At 42.8% G+C, this 20709-nt stretch overlaps 1 protein-coding gene across 1 annotated transcript; it reads right to left on the bottom strand.

The window, feature by feature from the left end:
* Window positions 1-10680: 10680 nt before the first annotated feature.
* Window positions 10681-20221, bottom strand: LOC139384167 (tripeptidyl peptidase I). Its single transcript, XM_071128868.1, has 13 exons — window positions 20071-20221; window positions 19589-19660; window positions 19348-19487; window positions 19061-19211; window positions 17444-17565; window positions 17119-17297; window positions 16565-16763; window positions 14557-14745; window positions 13978-14050; window positions 13490-13610; window positions 13032-13190; window positions 12433-12558; window positions 10681-11611 (listed from the first exon to the last, which is right to left on the bottom strand). Exons 1-13 carry the CDS (start codon window positions 20079-20081, stop codon window positions 11468-11470), a joined length of 1686 nt encoding a protein of 561 aa, XP_070984969.1. The 5' UTR covers window positions 20082-20221; the 3' UTR covers window positions 10681-11467.
* Window positions 20222-20709: the final 488 nt, after the last annotated feature.

Raw genomic sequence — 20709 nt, 5'->3', positions numbered from 1 at the left:
CTCTGACTTGTGTTGTGGTTTGCTCCCATGATTTGGTAAATAGAGGAAATTTCCACGACAGACCTTACCGTGAAATGCTTACTGACAAGCCCTTAACCAACAATGCTGTTAAGAAAATATTTACTAAGTAAAGTAAAAAAAGTAGCAATAAAAGAACGAGGCTATATACAGGAGGTACTGGTATCGAGTCAATGTGCAGTGGTACAGGTCCATGCCCTGATGAATTGAGGCTGTTCTGAGGGCAGGTGTTCCTAATGTTTGGAATACTCAGTGTATAGTTTGTCTGTGTAGAACTCACACGCAAACACAGACAGACATTAATTCCTCAATCTTCTGAATCACTGTCCTCCTCTACATCTGTGCTGACCGAGCCATCACTAGTCAACATTGAAAATGCTTGCTGGAGCTTTAATATGTTCTGCATTTTATTTCGGAGCAGCACAGAGTCACCCAGGGGAAAGCGTGTTGGCTCAGCCTCACACTGCCCAAGAGAAGCAAGGGCCTCCTCAAAAAGCCCCAACTCTCTCTGGCAATAAAAAAAGGCAATTTTGTACGTCTGCTTGTATAAGGCACATGTTATGCAGCATCACTGCACGCTGCTTTGCCCAGAGCAGACTGTCCCCCAAATTGTTGGACAACTAGGACCAGACTATATGGTCTTTCTGGAGAACATCCACGTACTCCAGTCTTGGGTGGAATTGAGGTGACTTGTTCCTTCAATTGTAGGCGTTGATCTGCTGTTTTATTCGCTCTCGTGTCCGCTTGATTTTTCTGGAGAGCCGCACAGCAACGGTTTGTCCATCTGAAAAACAATTTTAAGAAATGTTAATAAAAAATCTTGAATTAAGATAGAAATCTTTGATATAGTTCAAAGCACCTGGGTGAATGAGATTTAGCAGTGATATGCCAGAGTGTGATGCAGTATTCAACAACACTGAATTGGCTGCAGTACCTGCATACTTTCTGCCACGATAGAAAGAGCGCTACAGGACCAGCCAATGGATTGTAGCCAGCAGACAGAGAGTCATCTTAGTCTGCAGACTTTCCATAATTGCTGCACAGTGTTGAAGAAACCAGCATACAATCCAGTTTCTCTTCTCCATGGCCTTCAACCTTTTCTCCAGGCTGAAAGGTGAACATTTATGTTTAAAACCTCCATTGACTAACCCCAATACAGTGGGACAAATATGATGGAGACGCACTAAAAAAAGCGATTTACTATTCAAGGCGAGTAGTCAACTGAGCATTCCTATCATCAGTGATTGAAGGGGACATCATGTCAGACCTAGAAAATATTATACAAATATATAAGCGAAAATATAACCGCATCAACATAAAACTATCCAGTTTGAGTGGATTATGCAGTGTGAAGTGTTGGCACACAGGTTAGAAGATTTAATGTACAGTTGTGGCCCAAAATTTTGAGAATGTTAAAATATTAATTTTCACAAAGTCTGCTGCCTCAGTTTGTATGATGGCAATTTGCATATACTCCAGAATGTTATGAAGAGTGAGAAGATGAATTGCAATTAATTGCAAAGTCCCTCTTTGCCATGCAAATGAATTGAATCCCTGAAAAAACATTTCCACTGCATTTCAGCCCTGCCACAAAAGGACCAGCTGACATGTCAGTGATTCTCTTGTTAACACAGGTGTGAGTGTTGACGAGGACACGGCTGGAGATCACTCTGTCATGCTGATTGAGTTCAAATAACAGACTGGAAGCTTCAAAAGGAGGGTGGTGCTTGGAATCATTGTTCTTCCTCTGTCAACCATGGTTACCTGCAAGGAAACATGTGCTGTCATCATTGCTTTGCACAAAAAGGGCTTCACAGGCAAGGATATTGCTGCCATTAAGATTGCATCTAAAATCAACCATTTATCGGATCATCAAGAACTTCAAGGAGAGCGGTTCAATTGTTGTGAAGAAGGCTTCAGGGTGCCCAAGAAAGTCCAGCAAGCGCCAGGACCATCTCCTAAAGTTGATTAAGTTGCTGGATTGGGGCACCACCAGTACAGAGCTTGCTCAGGAATGGCAGCAGGCAGGTGTGAGTGCATCTGCATGCAAAGTGAGGTGAAGACTTTTGGAGGATGGCCTGGTGTCAAGAAGGGCAGCAAATAAGCCACTTCTGTCCAGGAAAAACATCAGGGACAGACTGGTATTCTGCAAAAGGTACAGGGATTGGACTGCAGAGGACTGGGGTAAAGTCATTTTCTCTGATGAATCCCCTTTCCGATTGTTTGGGGCTTCCGGAAAAAAGCTTGTCCGGAGAAGACAAGGTGAGCGCTACCATCAGTCCTGTGTCATGCCAACAGTAAAGCATCCTGAGACCATTCATGTGTGGGGTTGCTTCTCAATCAAGAGAGTGGGCTCACTCACAATTTTGCCTAAGAACACAGCCATGAATAAAGAATGGTACCAACACATTCTCCGAGAGCAACTTCTGCCAACCATCCAGGAACAGTTTGGTGACGCACAATATCTTTTCCAGCATGATGGAGCACCTTGCCATAAGGCAAAAGTGATAACTAAGTGGCTCGGGGAACAAAACATCATTATTTTGTGTCCATGGCCAGGAAACTCCCAATACCTTAATCCCATTGAGAACTTGTCGTCAATCCTCAAGAGGCGGGTGGACAAACATAAATCCACAAATTCTGACAAACTCCCAGCATTGATTTTGCAAGAATGGGCTGCCATCAGTGTGGCCCATAAGTTAATTGACAGCATGCCAAAAAAAAGGGTCAACACTGCAAATATTGACTCTTTGCATCAACTTCATGTAATTGTCAATAAAAGCCTTTGACACTCATGAAATGCTTGTAATTCTACTGCAGTATTCCAAAGGAACATCTTACAAAAAATATCTAAAGACACCGACGCAGCAAACTTTGTGGAAATTAATATTTGTGTCGTTCTCAAAACCTTTGGCCACGACTGTAGAATAGATTAAGCAGGGGAGGGGGGAACTCATGTTTCTCGGATATGTAGTGGACAGGGTGAGGTGACAGCATGAGGTGGTGATAACAGTATAAAGTAACAGGAATTAGCTATGCAGAGCCAAGAGATTGTGGGACCAGGACCCAGCAAGGTATAGGAACGTGGCAGTCATTACTGGTAGGGCTAAGCCAGACAGAAAGGGGTGTTTAGAGGTGGGATAGAACTGTTGTTCTGCGAGAGTTTCCACGTATCTCTAACAGGTAAGGAACAACATTCTCTGGCCTGTGAGGTTCTCCTTTATCTGACGGGTCCAAACTTCCACATCCGACTGTGCTGCCTACAACATAATCAAGGACCTAATTACATCTATTGCAGAACAAAATAAACCACACTGGCAGTTGTGCTGAGTTCTACAATTGCAATGCTCACAAGTTAGAGAAAAAATATCTTAGGGACAATGTTAGGAATTTTACAAAAATATCTAATTGTTAGTGAAAGCACAGCAAGGATATCATCAAATCAAAAAATATTTTATAAGGCCCTTTTTACATCAGCAGTTGTAAAACAGCATCACAAAGAGCTTTACAGATACACTGCCTAAAACCCCAAAGAGCAAGGAACGCAGAGGCAGAAGCACAATAAAAGCGGTTCATGGTGGGCATGCTTGTCAGGCCGATGGATACATCAGAACAGGATAGAGCACAGAAAAACACTTTCAAACGTTCATGGATTTGATTTTTAAAGACCATAATGGCTATAGAGGGTGCAAACATTTCATGAAGCTAGGGTCAGATGGCTTTCATGTTTAAGGGTGGGGTGGGTTGTCGGGGCTAGTACCTTTCCGTTCACCTTCCCACCCATGGGCCAGACTACACTCAGTCATCTGACTGACAGAAGAGAGAAGTCTTCAGTCTAGACTTTAAGGTTGAGAGTCTGATTCTCTCACGTCAGCAAACCATTCCATAAAGAGGAGCTCTGTAGGAGAAAGCCTTGCCTCCCGCTACTGAAGCCCTGCATCAATTTCATCAGATTTAATTAGCAGAAAAGGATCATTACAAATTAGCAAAAATTATGAAAAAAAACTTATAGAATCTAATCTGGAATGCTGTTTAGCAGCACCATCAACTCCCTTTGCCTCAGTTTCCTCCTTCAGGCCAACTGAGTTGTATTGCTGGAAGAAATATACACAGGCAGTTAGAAAAGCTAAGGCTAGATTTTTCAAACAGAAATTTGCATCCTGTAGTACTAACTCCAAAAAGGTTCTGGGACACTGTAAAGTCCATGGAGAATAAGAGCACCTCCTCCCAGCTGCCCACTGCTCTGAGGCTAGGAAACACTGTTACCACTGATAAATCCACTATAATTGAGAATTTCAATAAGCATTTCTCTACGGCTGGACATGCTTTTCACCTGGCTACCCCTACCCTGGTCAACTGCCCGGCACCCTCCACAGCAACCCGCCAAAGCTCCCACCATTTCTCCTTCACCCAAATCCAGATAGCTGATGTTCTGAAAGAGCTGCATAATCTGGACCCATACAAATCAGCCGGGCTAGACAAATTGTTGCAACCCCTATTACTAGCCTGTTCAACCTCTCTTTCATATTGACTGAGATCCCTAAAGATTGGAAGGCTGCCGTGGTCATCCCCCTCTTCAAAGGGGGTGACACTCTAGACCCAAACTGCTACAGACCTATATCTATCCTACCCTGTCTTTCTAAGGTCTTCGAAAGCCAAGTTAACAAACAGATTACCGACCATTTCGAATACCACCGTACCTTCTCCCCTATGCAATCTGGTTTCAGAGCTGGTCACGGGTGCACCTGTGCCACACTCAAGGTCCTAACCAACATCATAACCGCCATCGATAAGAGACATTACTGTGCAGCTGTATTCATCGACCTGGCCAAGGCTTTCGACTCTGTCAATCACAACATTCTTATTGGCAGATTCGACAGCCTTGGTTTCTCAAATGATTGCCTCGCCTGGTTTACCAACTACTTCTCTGATAGAGTTCAGTGTGTCAAATCGGAGGGCCTGTTGTCCGGACCTCTGGCAGTCTCTATGGGTGTGGCACAGGGTTCAATTCTCGGGCCGACTCTCTTTTCTGCATACATGAATGATGTTGCTCTTGCTGCTGGTGATTCTCTGATCCATCTCTACGTAGACGACATACTTCTGTATACTTCTGGCCCCTCTTTGGACACTGTTAACTAACCTCCAGACGAGCTTCAATGCCATACAACTCTCCTTCCGTGGTCTCCAACTGCTCTTAAACACAAGTAAAACTAACTGCATGCTATTCAATCGATGACTGCCCGCACCTGCTCGCCCGTCCAGCATCACTACTCTGGACGGCTCTGACTTAGAATACGTGGACAACTACAAATACCTGGGTGTCTGGTTAGACTGTAAACTCTCCTTCCAGACTCACATTAAGCATCTCCAATCCAAAATTAAATCTAGAATCGGCTTCCTATATCGCAACAAAGCATTCTTCACTCATGCTGCAAAACATACCCTCGTAAAACTGACCATCCTACCGATCCTCGACTTCGGTGATGTCATCTATAAAATAGCCTCCAACACTCTACTCAACAAATTGGATGCAGTCTATCACAGTGCCATCCGTTTTGTCACCCAAGCCCCATACACTACCCACCATTGCGACCTGTACGCTCTCGTTGGTTGGCCATCGCTTCATACTCGTCGCCAAACCCACTGGCTACAGGTTATCTACAAGTCTCTGCTAGGTAAAGCCCCGCCTTATCTCAGCTCACTGATCACCAAAGCAGCACCCACTTGTAGCACGCGCTCCAGCAGGTATATCTCACTGGTCACCCCCAAAGCCAATTACTCCTTTGGTCATCTTTCCTTCCAGTTCTCTGCTGCCCATGACTGGAACGAACTGCAAAAATCTCTGAAGCTGGAGACTCACATCTCCCTCACTAGCTTTAAGCACCAGCTGTCAGAGCAGCTCACAGATCACTGCACCTGTACATTGCCCATCTGTAAACAGCCCATCTACCTACCTCATCCCCACACAGTATTTATTTATCTTGCTCCTTTGCACCCCAGTATCTCTACTTGAACATTCATCTTCTGCCGATCTACCATTCCAGTGTTTAATTGCTATATTGTAATTACTTAAGCCACCATGGCCTATTTATTTCCTTAACTTACCTCATTTGCACTCACTGTATATAGACTTTTTGTTTTATTTTGTTCTACTGTATTATATACTGTATGTTTGGTTTATTCCATGTGGAACACTGTGTTGTTGTTTGTATCGAATTGCTTTGCTTTATCTTGGCCAGGTCGCAGTTGCAAATGAGAACTCAACTAGCCTACCTGGTTAAATAAAGGTGAAATACAGTGGGACAAAAAAGTATTTAGTCAGCCACCAATTGTGCAAGTTCTCCCACTTAAAAATATGAGAGAGGCCTGTAATTTTCATTATAGGTACACTTCAACTATGACAGACAAAATGAGAGAAAAAAAATCCAGAAAATCACATTGTAGGATTTTTTATTAATTTATTTGCAAATTATGGTGGAAAATAAGTATTTGGTCAATAACAAAAGTTTATCTCAATACTTTGTTATATACCCTTTGTTGGCAATGACAGAGGTCAAATGTTTTCTGTAAGTCTTCACAAGGTTTTCACACACTGTTGCTGGTATTTTGGCCCATTCCTCCATGCAGATCTCCTCTAGACCAGTGATGTTTTGGGGCTGTTGCTGGGCAACACGGACTTTCAACTCCCTCCAAAGATTTTCTATGGGGTTGAGATCTGAAGACTGGCTAGGCCACTCCAGGACCTTGAAATGCTTCTTTCGAAGCCACTCTTTTGTTGCCTGGGCGGTGTGTTTGGGATCATTGTCATTGTCCACCCAGCCACGTTTCATCTTCAATGCCCTTGCTGATGGAAGGAGGTTTTCACTCAAAATCTCACGATACATGGCCCCATTTATTCTTTCCTTTACACGGATCAGTTGTCCTGGTTCCTTTGCAGAAAAACAGCCCCAAAGCATGATGTTTCCACTCCCATGCTTCACATTAGGTATGATGTTCTTTGGATGCAACTCAGCATTCTTTGTCCTCCAACCACGACGAGTTGAGTTTTTACCAAAAAGTTATATTTTGGTTTCATCTGAACATATGACATTCTCCCAATCTTCTTCTGGGTCATCCAAATGCAAACTTCGGGCCTGGACATGTACTGGCTAAGCAGGGGGACACGTCTGGCACTGCAGGATTTGAGTCCCTGGCGGCATATTGTGTTACTGATGGTAGGCTTTGTTACTTTGGTCCCAGCTCTCTGCAGGTCATTCAATAGGTCCCCCCGTGTGGTTCTGGGATTTTTGCTCACCCTTCTTGTGATCATTTTGACCCCACGGGGTGAGATCTTGCGTGGAGCCCCAGATCGAGGGAGATTATCAGTGGTCTTGTATGTCTTCCATTTCCTAATAATTGCTCCCACGGTTGATTTCTTCAAACCACGCTGCTTACCTATTGCAGATTCAGTCTTCCCAGCCTGGTGCAGGTCTACAATTTTGTTTCTGGTGTCCTTTGACAGCTCTTTGGTCTTGGCCATAGTGGAGTTGGCATTGTGACTGTTTGAGGTTGTGGACAGGTGTCTTTCATACTGATAACAAGTTCAAACAGGTGCCATTAATACAGGTAATGAGTGGAGGACAGAGGAGCCTCTTAAAGAAGTTACAGGTCTGTGAGAGCCAGAAATCTTGCTTGTTTGTAGGTTACCAAATACTTTTTTTCCACCATAATTTGCAAATAAATTCATTAAAAATCCTACAATGTGATTTTCTGGATATTTTTCTCTCATTTTGTCTGTCATAGGTACACTTCAACTATGATGAAAATTACAGGCCTCTCATCTTTTTAAGTGGGAGAACTTGCACAATTGGTGGCTGACTAAATACTTTTTCCCCACTGTATATACACTGCTCAAAAAAATTAAGGGAACACTAAAATAACACATCCTAGATCTGAATGAATGAAATATTCTTATGAAATACTTTTTTCTTTACATAGTTGAATGTGCGACAACAAAATCACACAAAAATCATCAATGGAAATCAAATTTATCAACCCATGAAGGTCTGGATTTGGAGTCACACTCAAAATTAAAGTGGAAATCTACACTACAGGCTGATCCAACTTTGATGTAATGTCCTTAAAACAAGTCAAAATGAGGCTCAGTAGTGTGTGTGGCCTCCACGTGCCTGTATGACCTCCCTACAACGCCTGGGCATGCTCCTGATGAGGTGGCGGATGGTTTCCTGAGGGGTCTCCTCCCAGACCTGGACTAAAGTATCCGCCAACTTCTGGACAGTCTGTGGTGCAATGTGGCGTTGGTGGATGGAGCGAGACATGATGTCCCAGATGTGCTCAATTGGATTCAGGTCTGGGGAACGGGCGGGCCAGTCCATAGCATCAATGCCTTCCTCTTGCAGGAACTGCTGACACACTCCAGCCACATGAGGTCTAGCATTGTCTTGCATTAGGAGGAACCCAGGGCCAACCGCACCAGCATATGGTCTGACAAGGGGTCTGAGGATCTCATCTCGGTACCTAATGGCAGTCAGGCTACCTCTGGCGAGCATATGGAGGGCTGTGCGTCCCCCCAAAGAAATGCCACTCCACACCATGACTGACCCACTGCCAAACCGGTCATGCTGGAGGATGTTGCAGGCAGCAGAACATTCTCCACGGCGTCTCCAGACTCTGTCATGTCTGTCACGTGCTCAGTGTGAACCTGCTTTCATCTGTGAAGAGCACAGGGCGCCAGTGGCGAATTTCCCAATCTTGGTGTTCTCTGGCAAATGCCAAACGTCCTGTTTGAGCAAACACATGCACATTTGTGGCCTGCTGGAGGTCATTTTGCGGGGCTCTGGCAGTGTTCCTCCTGCTCCTCCTTGCACAAAGGCGGAGGTAGTGGTCCTCCCACTGGGTTGTTGCCCTCCTACGGCCTCCTCCACGTCTCCTGATGTACTGGCCTGTCTCCTGGTAGTGCTTCCATGCTCTGGACACTACGCTGACAGACACAGCAAACCTTCTTGCCACAGCTCGCCATCCTGGATGAGCTGCACTACCTGAGCCACTTGTGTGGGTTGTAGACTCAGTCTCATGCTACCACTAGAGTGAAAGCACCACCAGCATTCAAAAGTGACCAAAACATTAGCCAGGAAGCATAGGAACTGAGAAGTGGTCTATGGTCCCCACCTGCAGAACCACTCCTTTATTGGGGTGTCTTCCTAATTGTCTATAATTTCCACCTGTTTTCTATTCCATTTGCACAACAGCATGTGACATTTATTGTCAATCAGTGTTGCTTCCTAAGTGGACAGTTTGATTTCACAGAGGTGTGATTGACTTGGAGTTACATTGTGTTCCCTTCATTTTTTTGAGCAATGTATTTACCCCAAAAATATGTGGGGGATTGGAAATGATGCAGGCAATTACATTGATGGAAGTAATATTCTTTCCGCAATATTAAGCTGATCCACCCCTTAAAAAAAATTAAGCAAATAGGGGTGTTAACCCTGGTGTCCTGGCTAAATTCCCAATCTGGCCCTCAAACCATCACAGTCACCTAATACACCACAGTTTATGATTGGCTCATTCCTCTCCCCTGTAACTATCCATTGCTGGATGTTTCAGCATTGCCTCAAAGAGTTTGGCGTTTGACTAGACACATGCACGCGCAGTTACGAGCCTGCTTAGAGTCAGCAGCAGGCGGACGAGCAAGATCTACCATCGTAGTACAGATGAAGCCTGAGCTAGAATGTGAAGCTGGCTAGCTTTAGAAAACCCTGAGTAGATCTAGCTTCAAATCATAGTATACCCCTCTGAGTGTAAGACAGATGAACTAAGCACATTTAAGTTACATTGAGTACACCAAACATTACAAATACCTTTTGCCCTCAGAATAGCGTCAATTCGTTGGGGCATGGACTCTACAAGCTTTCGAAAGCATTACAGAGATGCTGATGTCCTTTGGATGGTGGACAATTCTTGAAACACATGAGAAACTTGAGCATGAGAAACCCAGCAGCGTTGCAGTTCTTGAAACAAACTGTTGCACCTACCACCATAGCCTGCTCAAAGGCACTTAGTCTTTCCCAATCCCCCTCTGAATGGCCCACATACACAATCCATGTCTCAAGGCTTAAAAATCCTTCTTTAACTTGTCTCCTCCCCTTCATCTACACTGATTGAAGTAGATTTAACAAATTACATCAATTAAGGATCATAGTGTGCACCTGGCCAGCCTGTCATGTAAAGAGGTGTCCTTAATGTTTTGTACACAGTGAATATTCAAGAATCAAATGGATGAATATCATTAATATGTCCAAAAATTGATGTAGCACCTGCAAGAGCACCCCTTTAAGGTTGTACAGATAAAATATAAAAAATATTTAATCTGTTGTGACATTTCCTATTGGTAAGGACTGTTCCCAATAGGTACCAACATGGTGTACAATGTCTTTTCAATAAATGGTCAGAATGCCACATTTATTTTTTTTCCCCTTTCTCTGCCACACATCTGATTTTGCTCTGCAGTTTGATACTCAGACAGTGACCCATGGATAGTCATCCTGTTCTTATATCCATTTGTGGTTGGTTATTCAGTCTAATTACAGATACACAGAATGAAATACAATTTCACGTACACAGTTTAGGAATTAAAGGCAAAGACTTAAGTTAACAAGCATGTTTACAATCAATGTGACATATGCAGTCTTTAATACATTGCATGGACCATTTCCCCCAAAATCGATTAAAAAGTAAAAACAAGTGCAACAATTCTGGTGGATAGAGATTAGCAGAATTATTTTGCTCAATGAGCACATCAAGAGTAAATCGGTAAGTATTTGGTATAGGCCTCTGTGTGCAACCACAGCAGAACATATTTTAAATCAGTAACGCGATGGTAAATGTTGCTTCTCTCCTCATACAAAACTCTGGCCAAGATTCAGATATAGCATGGCATGGGCCTAACTTTAACCTCCTTTGAGCAGAAATATTTATCAGAACACGCATGCAAAAACAAGACACAGGTTTTTTTTTTTTTTGTCGACCTACGTACCTTGTCATTGATTACCCCACCTGATCTGGTTACAATCATATGGCTGACTGATGAACTTGTAAAATGTACATTCATTTTCACATCACTGACCACATTAAATGAGTCCATCCTTCAAAAAGTATCAAACAACCTGAGACGAAGGAAACGCCAAAATTGCATTTTCCATTTAAAAATAAAGTATCTGTCCAGTGTAATTTACAATGGAAAGGGACATTGCTAGACACCATATAAGCAGGCAGCTGAAATACTTCAAATGTGTCAGGGGTGTATTCTGAGGTGAAACGTTCAGAATGTTGCAGCTAGAAATGTAACAAATATAGAGCTGACACAATCCCTACTCTACACCGCAGACAAAGGTTTGTTCCACACACTACCTTTGTTACATTTCCACTTTCTGAACAGAGCCCCAGGAGTTCATTTCTCCAACACCAGGGCAGCCAGCAGAGCAGGGTAGTTGGGCGTTCCCCATCCGGTGACTGGGTCCCATGACGGTGCCGCGCAGAATCCCTGCCCCTGGACCTGCTCGTCCAGACAGCTCAGGTGACAACCATCAGTCACCTGGGGGTAGGAACAGAAAGCAGTCAGTAAATGCAATGACTCTTCTCTACTGCCATCCTTTGGTGGTGTTCAGAATAGAAAACTGGGAAACACTAAATCAGGGGTTCTCAAACTTTTAGTTTAAATCTGTTTTTAGTAACATTAAAAAATGATATACATTAATCTGGCTGCAGATCCCCTGCAGTACTCTAGGACCCCGACACAAGATGCTCCATTGCTGTGAATCAGATGGTGTAAAGTACTACTTAAGTAGTTTTGGGGGGCATCTGTACTTTACCATTTATGTTTGACAACTTTTCCTTTACTTACATTCCTCAAGAAAATAATGTACTTTTTAACTCTATACATTTTCCCTGACACCCAAAAGTACTCGTTACATTTTGAATGCGTAGTAGGACAGGAAAATGGTTAAATTCAACCACGTATCAAAACATCCTAGGTCATCCCTACTGCGTCTGAGCTGGTGGACTCACTAAACACAATTGCTTCATTTGTAAATATGTCTAAGTGTTAGTGTGCCCCTAGCTATCAATAAGTAAATGCTGTGTGGTTGGAGTTTGAAGTGATTAATACGTAAAGATATTTTAGAAATTACATTTATTTTTTGATACTTAAGTATATTTTAAACCAAATACTTTTACTCTAGTATTTTACCAGGTGACTTTCACTTGAGTCATTTTTGATTAGAGTATATTTACTTTAACTATTGGATAGTTTTGGCACCACTGCTGTGAATATACACAGAAGATAAATACATGACACTACCATACACAACAAGAAACTAGTCGTATTTTCTCCATATCTAATGATCAGTGACTTACATCAAATAGTCCCTGGCCTTGCAGCTGATACAGGCGGGGATTGAGGAAGCCCAGAGAAGGCAGGCCTTTCAGAAAGCGCTGGTCATTGATCAGAGAGAGGATTCCTCCAACCACAGGGGTGGAGGCCTAAAGAACAACACGAGTAAATATTAATTGTTAATGCATTATATGATCCAAGAGTCGACAGGTAGCTTAATGGTTAAGAGCATTGGGCCAGTAACCGAAAGGTCGCTGGTTCGAATCCCCGAGCCGACTAGGTGAAACATGCGCCGATGTGCCCTTGAGCAAGGCACAGCCCTAATTGCTCCTGTACGTCGCTCTGGATAAGAGCATCTAAAATAACTAAAATGTAAATATTATATTTCTCTCAGATAATTGAAAACATTTTATATATTTGGGAGATAAGCAGGTGAGAGAAGAAAAAATCTATAGGTGAATCTAAAAAGTCTTGAGTTTATTCTTTGCCTCCTTCTCAAAGTATATTGGAGGTTTGAGAGAAGGAACCTCAGATCTTCTCCAATCTGTTTAGGTTGTGAGAGGATATGAGGAATCAACAAAATATACTTTGAGATTCACCCTATGAGATACTATTTTCTTACCGAAGTACCAGACACCCAGGGGATGGGTACCCTGTCGGTGACCACCCAGTAGTTGTCTGAGAGAGCAGCTATGTCTGGGTAGGCCCTTCCACTGGTGTTGAAGTACGTCTTTGGAGGGAGACCCGGCACTGCTTTCAGATAACCCTCCACAGCACCGACCTGTGGCAAAAAGTGACAGGCTATCAGATGATTGAATAAGTCTATCCAAATAAACCATACGGAAATAAATACTTCACACATTTACTATGCATCAGTGATGGCTAATTCTACCAGTAGACAGGACCTCATTTGTTGAGAGAACCTTTGTGTACCTAATCTGATAGTTAGTGAATACATGTTAGTCTTTTCACTCAGTTACGTACAACATATCGTTTTTCAAATTCTAAAAGATCAATTTAAAAAAAGCACAGATCTGGGAAAACCTGTGGGTTTATGTCCTGTATAGACACCCTTAATACCTGGTAGTCCGGCATCTTAAAAACATTGCTGAAGCCGCCGCCACTGATGTAGTCGGTGACCTCATAGGTGACCTTGAATGGATTCTTGAATGAAGTTCCCCCCACTGTCGTCACGTATGGGCTGAAAGCATATAAACTTAACTTCAGAGAACAGATGATTTGGGTATGGACAGGAAAACAGACCCCACAAAGACACTGGTTTTCTTATTCTATTGATTTCAGATTATAAAACAAACTATTGTTGACTAGTTTAGAGACTAAGTTTTTAGCCTCAGATGCGCACACATTGCACTGCTGCATTTAAATGCTGTTGCCACGTTAAACACTGCACATGTGAAATCAATCGAGAAATTCCCTTTAAAAACCGCAATGCCTATAACCCGCACCTGGATTGAACACTTTTCATACTTCATGGATTCAAATAAAACAACGAATACCCCAAAAAACACAAGTGCCATTAGTTTATTTCGACAGTGGCAATGACTCACCTTGATGCAGGAAAGCTTGGTCGGAAAGAATTCTCTCCTTTAGTCAAGTGTCTGCAGCCAGCTCCACTATCACCTGAGGCAAGACAGTTCAAGTATGAAAGCGAACGCCAAGGAAATTTTTACTCATGATTTATGGATTATAAAAAAAACTGTTGTCCACAATTTTAGTCGTCAATTTACTCAACTATACATGGTGACTTGTTCATGTTTCATAGGCCTGCCTGACTCATCTGATATTACGCACACATTTCCAGAGTAACTAAATGGCAGCCCCACAAAAACCAAGGCCACCTCACGTCTTACAACATCCACAACACCTGCTTGAGTTTGAACTATTCAAATAGTCTATATCATATTAAATCTGCTGTCACTGACTACTCGATCAAGATCGTAAACACTTCCAAGTAAGAAGTCCAAAAAAAAATGTAATCACATTTTCTAAGTGGCACCGACTTAGCCTGGTTCCAGAACTAGTTGTGTGCTTTTGCCAACACCATTGGTCATCGTCACATGAAATGCGTGACAATGACAATTGGTGTTGGCATAAACAGATTTGGGCCCAGGCTAGCACAGACTAACCTGAGGCAAACAGTATAGAAATGCCCCGTACGCCAGCCTTCATGAACTCAGTGTTGATGCGCATCATGTAGGCGGAGGACAAGCTGTCCTCATCGTCCCCGTAGCTGATGGTGTGGACCCAGGGGATGTCTGTCATGTTGCTGAGCAGCAACATCCACTGGAGGAATGGCTCCTGGGTCTCATGCCGACCTGAGGAGCAGTCAAGCAGTGTCCCATTATCAAACCACTATCAGAAAAAGGCTGTTTCAACATCAACACCATACTACCTACCTGTACTAAGAGTGCAACCCCAATGCATTGCTTCATTCTAAAGTGGTATATTAGTATGAACATATGGTACCAGTCAAAAGTTTGGACACACCTGCTCATTCCAGGGTTTACTATTTTCTACAATGTAGAATAATAGTGTAGACATCAAAACTATGAAATAATGTAAAAAATAAAATTGAAGTGTTAAATCAAAATAGTTTATATTTGAATTTCTAGTAGCCACACCATGCCTGGATGGCAGCTTTGCACACTCTTCTTTCAACCAGCTTCAGGAGGTCGTCACCTGGAATACATTTCAATTAACTTGTTAAAAGTTACTTTGTGGAATTTCTTTCTTTCTTAATGCGTTTGAGCCAATCAGTTGTTCTGACAAAGATAGCCCTATTTGGTAAAAGACCAAGTCCATATTATGGCAAGAACAGCTCAAATAAGTAAAAGAAACGACAGTTCATCATTACTTTAAGACACGGTCGGTCAATTCTGAAAATTTCTTAAAGTGCAGTTGCCAAAACCATCAAGCACTATGATGAAACTGGCTCTCATGAGGACCGCCACAGGAAAGAAAGACGCGGAGTTACCTCTGCTGCAAAGGAAAATTCATTAGAGTTACCAGCCTCAGAAATTGCAGCCCAAAAAAATGCTTCATAGAGTTCAAGTAACAGACACATTTCAACATCAACTGTTCAGAGGACACAGTGCGAGTTAGGCCTTCATGGTCACATTGATGCAAAGAAGCCACTAACGGACACCAATAAGAAGAAGAGACTTGCTTGGGCCAAGAAACACGAGCAATGGACATTAGACCAGTGGAAATCTGTCCTTTGGTCTGATCAGTCCAAATTTTAGATTTTTGGTTTCGACCGCCATGTCTTTGTGAGATGCAGAGTAGGTGAACAGATGATCTCTGCATGTGTGGTTCCCCCCCGTGAAGCATGGAAGAGGTGTGACGGTGCTTTGCTGGTGACACTGATTCATTTAGAATAAGGCACACAACCAGCATGGCTACCACAGCAATCTGCAGCGATACGCCATCCCATCTGGTTTGCGCTTAGTGGGACTATCATTTGTTTTTCAACAGGACAATGTCCCAACACACCTCCAGGCTGTGGAAGGGCTAATTGACCAAGAAGGAGTGGCCTGGCCTCCACAATCACCTGACTTCAACCCAATTAAGATAGACTGCAGAATGAAGGAAAAGCAGCCAAGAAGTACTAAGCATATTTGGGAAATCCTTCAAGACTGTTGGAAAAGACTTCCAGGTGAAGCTGGTTGAGAGAATGCCAAGAGTGTGCAAAGCCATCAAGGCAAAGGGTAGCAAATGTGGAGAATCTAAAACACTTTTTTGGTTACTACATGATTCCATGTGTCGTCTCATAGTTTTGATGTCTTCCGTATTATTCTACAATATAGTAAAAATAAAGAAAAACCCTTGAAATAGTAGGTGTCCAAACTTTGGATTGGTACAATATGAGACATAGCTAAAGATACAGTTGGAAGAGGCTAAATATATACCACTTGGTATTTGATCTCACTAGCATTGTGGCCGTTGCTAGCTTTTCTGGAAAGGTTTTAGCCTACTTACTACAATGATATGTGGTCGTCTCAAATTCCTTAGTTCAATTAACTTATTATAAGTCACGTCTGCCAAAGGATTAACATACAAATTAAAATAAACCTCTCTGCACTTGCCATGTGACTAAGGCTACATTCACACTCTGGTTTGTCATTGTTAGTATACCTGGATTGGTGAAGACCCATGTAGGTATGTTGGCCCCTGTGCTCATGATGTACTCTACATCCAAGCTGGCCTCCAGACCGGCCTTCCCTGCTCCCTGAACACCAACCACCCGGTCAATCTTAGACAGGTGCTGGAAGCTCCGTCCGAACAGCGTCATGAACTCAGCCAGGTCAGCAGGGTGGTAGAACTGCTCCAAGAACTGGACAGATGATAAGATGATAGCTATGCTGGAATTTAAACAAACCATATCCACCATACAAATTTCACCCTTTATCTGTGGTGTGTGGGGGGGGGGGGGGGGGGGGGGGGGGGGGGTCTACCTGGCAGTAGTTGTGGGTTTATATACAGTACCAAAGATCCGTTTATTTGACCATGGGAAAAAGAGCTACTGAGCAAAGTGTGCTAATTGAATTGAGCCTTTAGATTCCCATTATGCCAGATAGGCAAGTTCATTGTTAGAATGAGGCAAAGCGTTTGCCCCCTGTATTTTCTATCAACTGTTCTCGTCTGACACAGCTGTCCCATTGGTATTGACGTAAAAAGTGGCCAAATACCTGAGCCACGGCTTGACTGTTGTTCTGAGCTGAACCCACGTCCGCTGCGGTCAGGTTGTAGCGAGACCTGAGGGTGGCGGGTGTGTTTCCAAGATGAAACTTCGCTCCAGACCGTCTCCTCTTTGTCAAGACTTCATTGAGGTCCTGCCCCTTGGGTGGAAAGCGGTGAACACCGCCAACTATGGGTGGGAAAACAAATCACATCCATAACATTGTTTGTCATACTCTTAACTTATTTGTTGTTATACTACTACCAGACAAGCGATAAGATAATAGCATTTCTGTCGATAACCTCAGAAATGGTCAAGATGAAATTGCTGCTCACCAAAGTCAAGATGTTGGAGAACATCCTCATGCACGTGGTATGCAGATGATGACCTCACCAGGGAGATGCCATCTCTTACGTAGCGGTGAAACTCAATGCCTGGAAGCAGGGCCTCTGCCACTCTGAAACAGGAGAAGTAGAAAGCCTCACTCTCTGTGGCATCTGTATGGAGTGCAGGGCCTGTGTACTGGCTCGTCGGCTCTCGGACCAACAGGTTTCAAGACAGCTTCTACCCCAAGCCATAAGACTGCTAAATAGTTCATTAAATGGTTACCCGGACTGACTATGCACACTCACAAGATATACACACTTTTCCACTCATTATGTTGCTGCTACTCTATTTATTATTATTAATCCTGATACCTAGTCACTTTACCCTGCCTTCATGTACATACACTATATATACACACACACACACACCGCTTTAAAATGAGTGGATTCAGCCATTTCAGCCACACTGTTGCTGACAGGTGTATAAAATCGAGCACACAGCCATGCAATCTCCATAAACAAACATTGGCAGTGGAATGTCCTTAATGAAGAGCTCAGTTACTCAACTTGGCACCGTCACAGGATGCCACCTTTCGAACAAGCCAGCGTGTCAAATTTCTGCACAAGCTCACAGAACAGGACCGCCAGGTGCTTTAGTGTGTAGCGCGTAAAATCGTCTGCCTCTGGAAGCACAAAAACGGTTTGTCGGGTGCTTCATGAAATGGGTTTCCGTGGCCGAGCAGCCGGACACAAGCCTAAGATCACCATGCGAATGCCAAGCGTTGGCTGGAGTGGTGTAAAGCTCACCGCAGTGGAAACACGTTCTCTGGAGTGATGAATCACGCTTCACCATCTGGCAGTCTGACGGACAAATCTAGGTTTGGTGGATGCCAGGAGAATGCTACCTGCCCAAATTTATGGTGAAAACTGTCAAGTTTGGTGGAGGAGGAATAATAGTCTGGGGCTGTTTATCGTGGTTCGGGCTAGGCCCCTTAGTTCCAGTGAAGGGAAATCTTAATGCTACAGCATACAATTACAATAATTTGTTCTTAACTGACTTGCCTAGTTAAATAAAGGTTAAATATATATATATATATATATATATATAATTCTTCCAACTTGGTGGCAACAGTTTGGAGAAGGCCCTTTCCTGTTTCAGCATGTTTTGTCAAGATCAGTGTAGAAGAACTTGACTGGCCTGCACAGAGCCCTGAACCTCAATCCCATCAAAAACCTTTGGGATGATTTGGAATGCCGACTGCGAACCAGGCCTAATCCCCCAACCTCACTAATGGTCGTGGATGAATGGAAACAAGTCCACGCAGCAATGTTTCAACATCTAGTGAAAAACCTTCCCAGAAGAGTGGAAGCTGTTATAGTAGCAAACGCAATGTTAATGTCCATGACTTTGGAATTAGATGTTCAACCAAGCAGGTGACTACCTCAAATCCACATTGATCAGGTACTCCCTGTTTATAGCTTTATTCTTGTATACTTCATTCCTCATGTTACTATTATATATTTTTTTACTTTGCATTGTTGGGAAGGGCTTGTAAAGCAAGAATTTCACAACAGAGTCTACACCTGTTGTAGTCGGCGCATGTGATTTGAGAGAGAGGCCCTTACTGCGTGTTCATGGTGCATTGGAGGAAGTCCTGAGTGAGGATGGTCTGGCAGTCTGTGACCCCGTGACTCTGCAGCCAGTGACGAACCACTTTCTGGGTCAGCTGGGATGGACGTACTAAAGCTGCCACTTCCTCTAGAGTCAGATGCTTGCCTAAGACAGAATTGACAGTGCTGTAAAGGAGTACATGGTAATGCAAAATCCATTATCAGAGGGGATAAAAGTCAGGAAGTTCAACATCTAATGGCCTAAAATGTTTGCCGTTGTAAGCATGAAAAATTATTTCTACCATATTGTGCCGACTCAGGGTCCGAAACCAGTAGCAGCAGGTGTTCCAGTTGATCCACATTCTGCTGCCTCAAAGCAAAGGTCAGCTCCAACTTCTCTGTGGGGTCAATCTTGCCTACATGAGTCCAGTCTTCTGGTATCCTGAAAATACATTATGTGAAGTAGCTTCAAATGATGGTAAAAATCACACATTGTAGTAGTTCATTTACAAAAGCTGTACAATGTTAGGGTTGTTTGCTCACAAGATGTCTTGATCAGCCTCAAGATGTTCACACAAAATCAATGAGCTGCATATGAGGACACAGAAGGCCAACCTAAAATAAAAATTAAAAAAAAAAGAGGGTGTTTAAAAACAAAATATCAGAGATAAACATTCATAAATGTCTTCTTAAATTGCGCGAGAGCATTAACGTTATACATCTGGTACATTAAAGTACAACATTCTGAAAACGTTTGAACTCTGGGCTAAACAAAGGATCTGCGCTACTGCTTGTGCAAGGCTGCAGAGATTCTCAACAACTCCCTCAGTGGAAATCGTGCACAAAACAAAAATCTCTAGAATAGCTTAGTTAAGAAGGAAGTAACGTTATAGCTCAAAGGTCTTCATGTAAAATAGGTCAACAATGTATCCTTTTAGCTAGAAGCAAAAACCACAAGGACTTCGGGTGTTATTGTCCCATTCTAAACAATCAAACGTGGAGAATTATATAATGGAAATACTTACATAACCCTCATTTTGGTGACATTCGTTGACTCTCAACGCAAGGAACGACTTTGTTTTCGAATTGTTGTTTGCTGGATAATATTAGGGTCGGTTCCTCATCACATGACCATATGAGCTGTAGCCTGTCACGTGACTAGTTAACGGCATAAAGGGCAAAATGCTGTAAACTCAAGGTCCCATGATGTTGCCGTCAGCTTTTTGCGGTGCTTATTTTTACTTTAGAACTTCAGAAATAAATTATTCATTAGAATCCACATTTGTATGAGTGGTGCAATGAACAAGATTTGTGAAACTCATGCTTTAAAAAAACTTTTAAGGATCCGCCCCATTCTTTCAATTTTCGCCTAAAATGACAAACCCAAATCTAACTGCCTGTAGCTCAGGACCTGAAGCAAGGATATGTATTCTTGATACCATTTGAAAGGAAACACTTTGAAGTTTGTGGAAATGTGAAATTCATTTATTTTTTGTACCATCATCTTTGAAATACGAGAACGGCCATAATGTATTATTCCAACCCAGGCGCAATTTATATTTTTGCCACTAGATGGGAGCAGTGTATTAAAAGTTTAAGACTGATCCAATGAACCATTGCATTTATGTTCACTTTAAAAAAAATCTAAACTGCCCAAATGTGCC

Source organism: Oncorhynchus clarkii, chromosome 25, assembly GCF_045791955.1.
Source record: "Oncorhynchus clarkii lewisi isolate Uvic-CL-2024 chromosome 25, UVic_Ocla_1.0, whole genome shotgun sequence".
NCBI lineage: Eukaryota > Metazoa > Chordata > Actinopteri > Salmoniformes > Salmonidae > Oncorhynchus > Oncorhynchus clarkii.
This window is presented reverse-complemented; position numbering and strand designations above follow the sequence as displayed.

Excerpts from the sequence above, each read along its gene's own strand:
- LOC139384167 (XM_071128868.1), bottom strand. Across the intron at positions 17,298-17,443 it reads TCTCCAACATCTTGACTTTG|TTGGCGGTGTTCACCGCTTT; the intron begins GTGAGCAGCAAT and ends TCCCACCCATAG. Across the intron at positions 11,612-12,432 it reads AAGGCCAGGGACTATTTGAT|GTGACTGATGGTTGTCACCT; the intron begins GTAAGTCACTGA and ends TCCTACCCCCAG.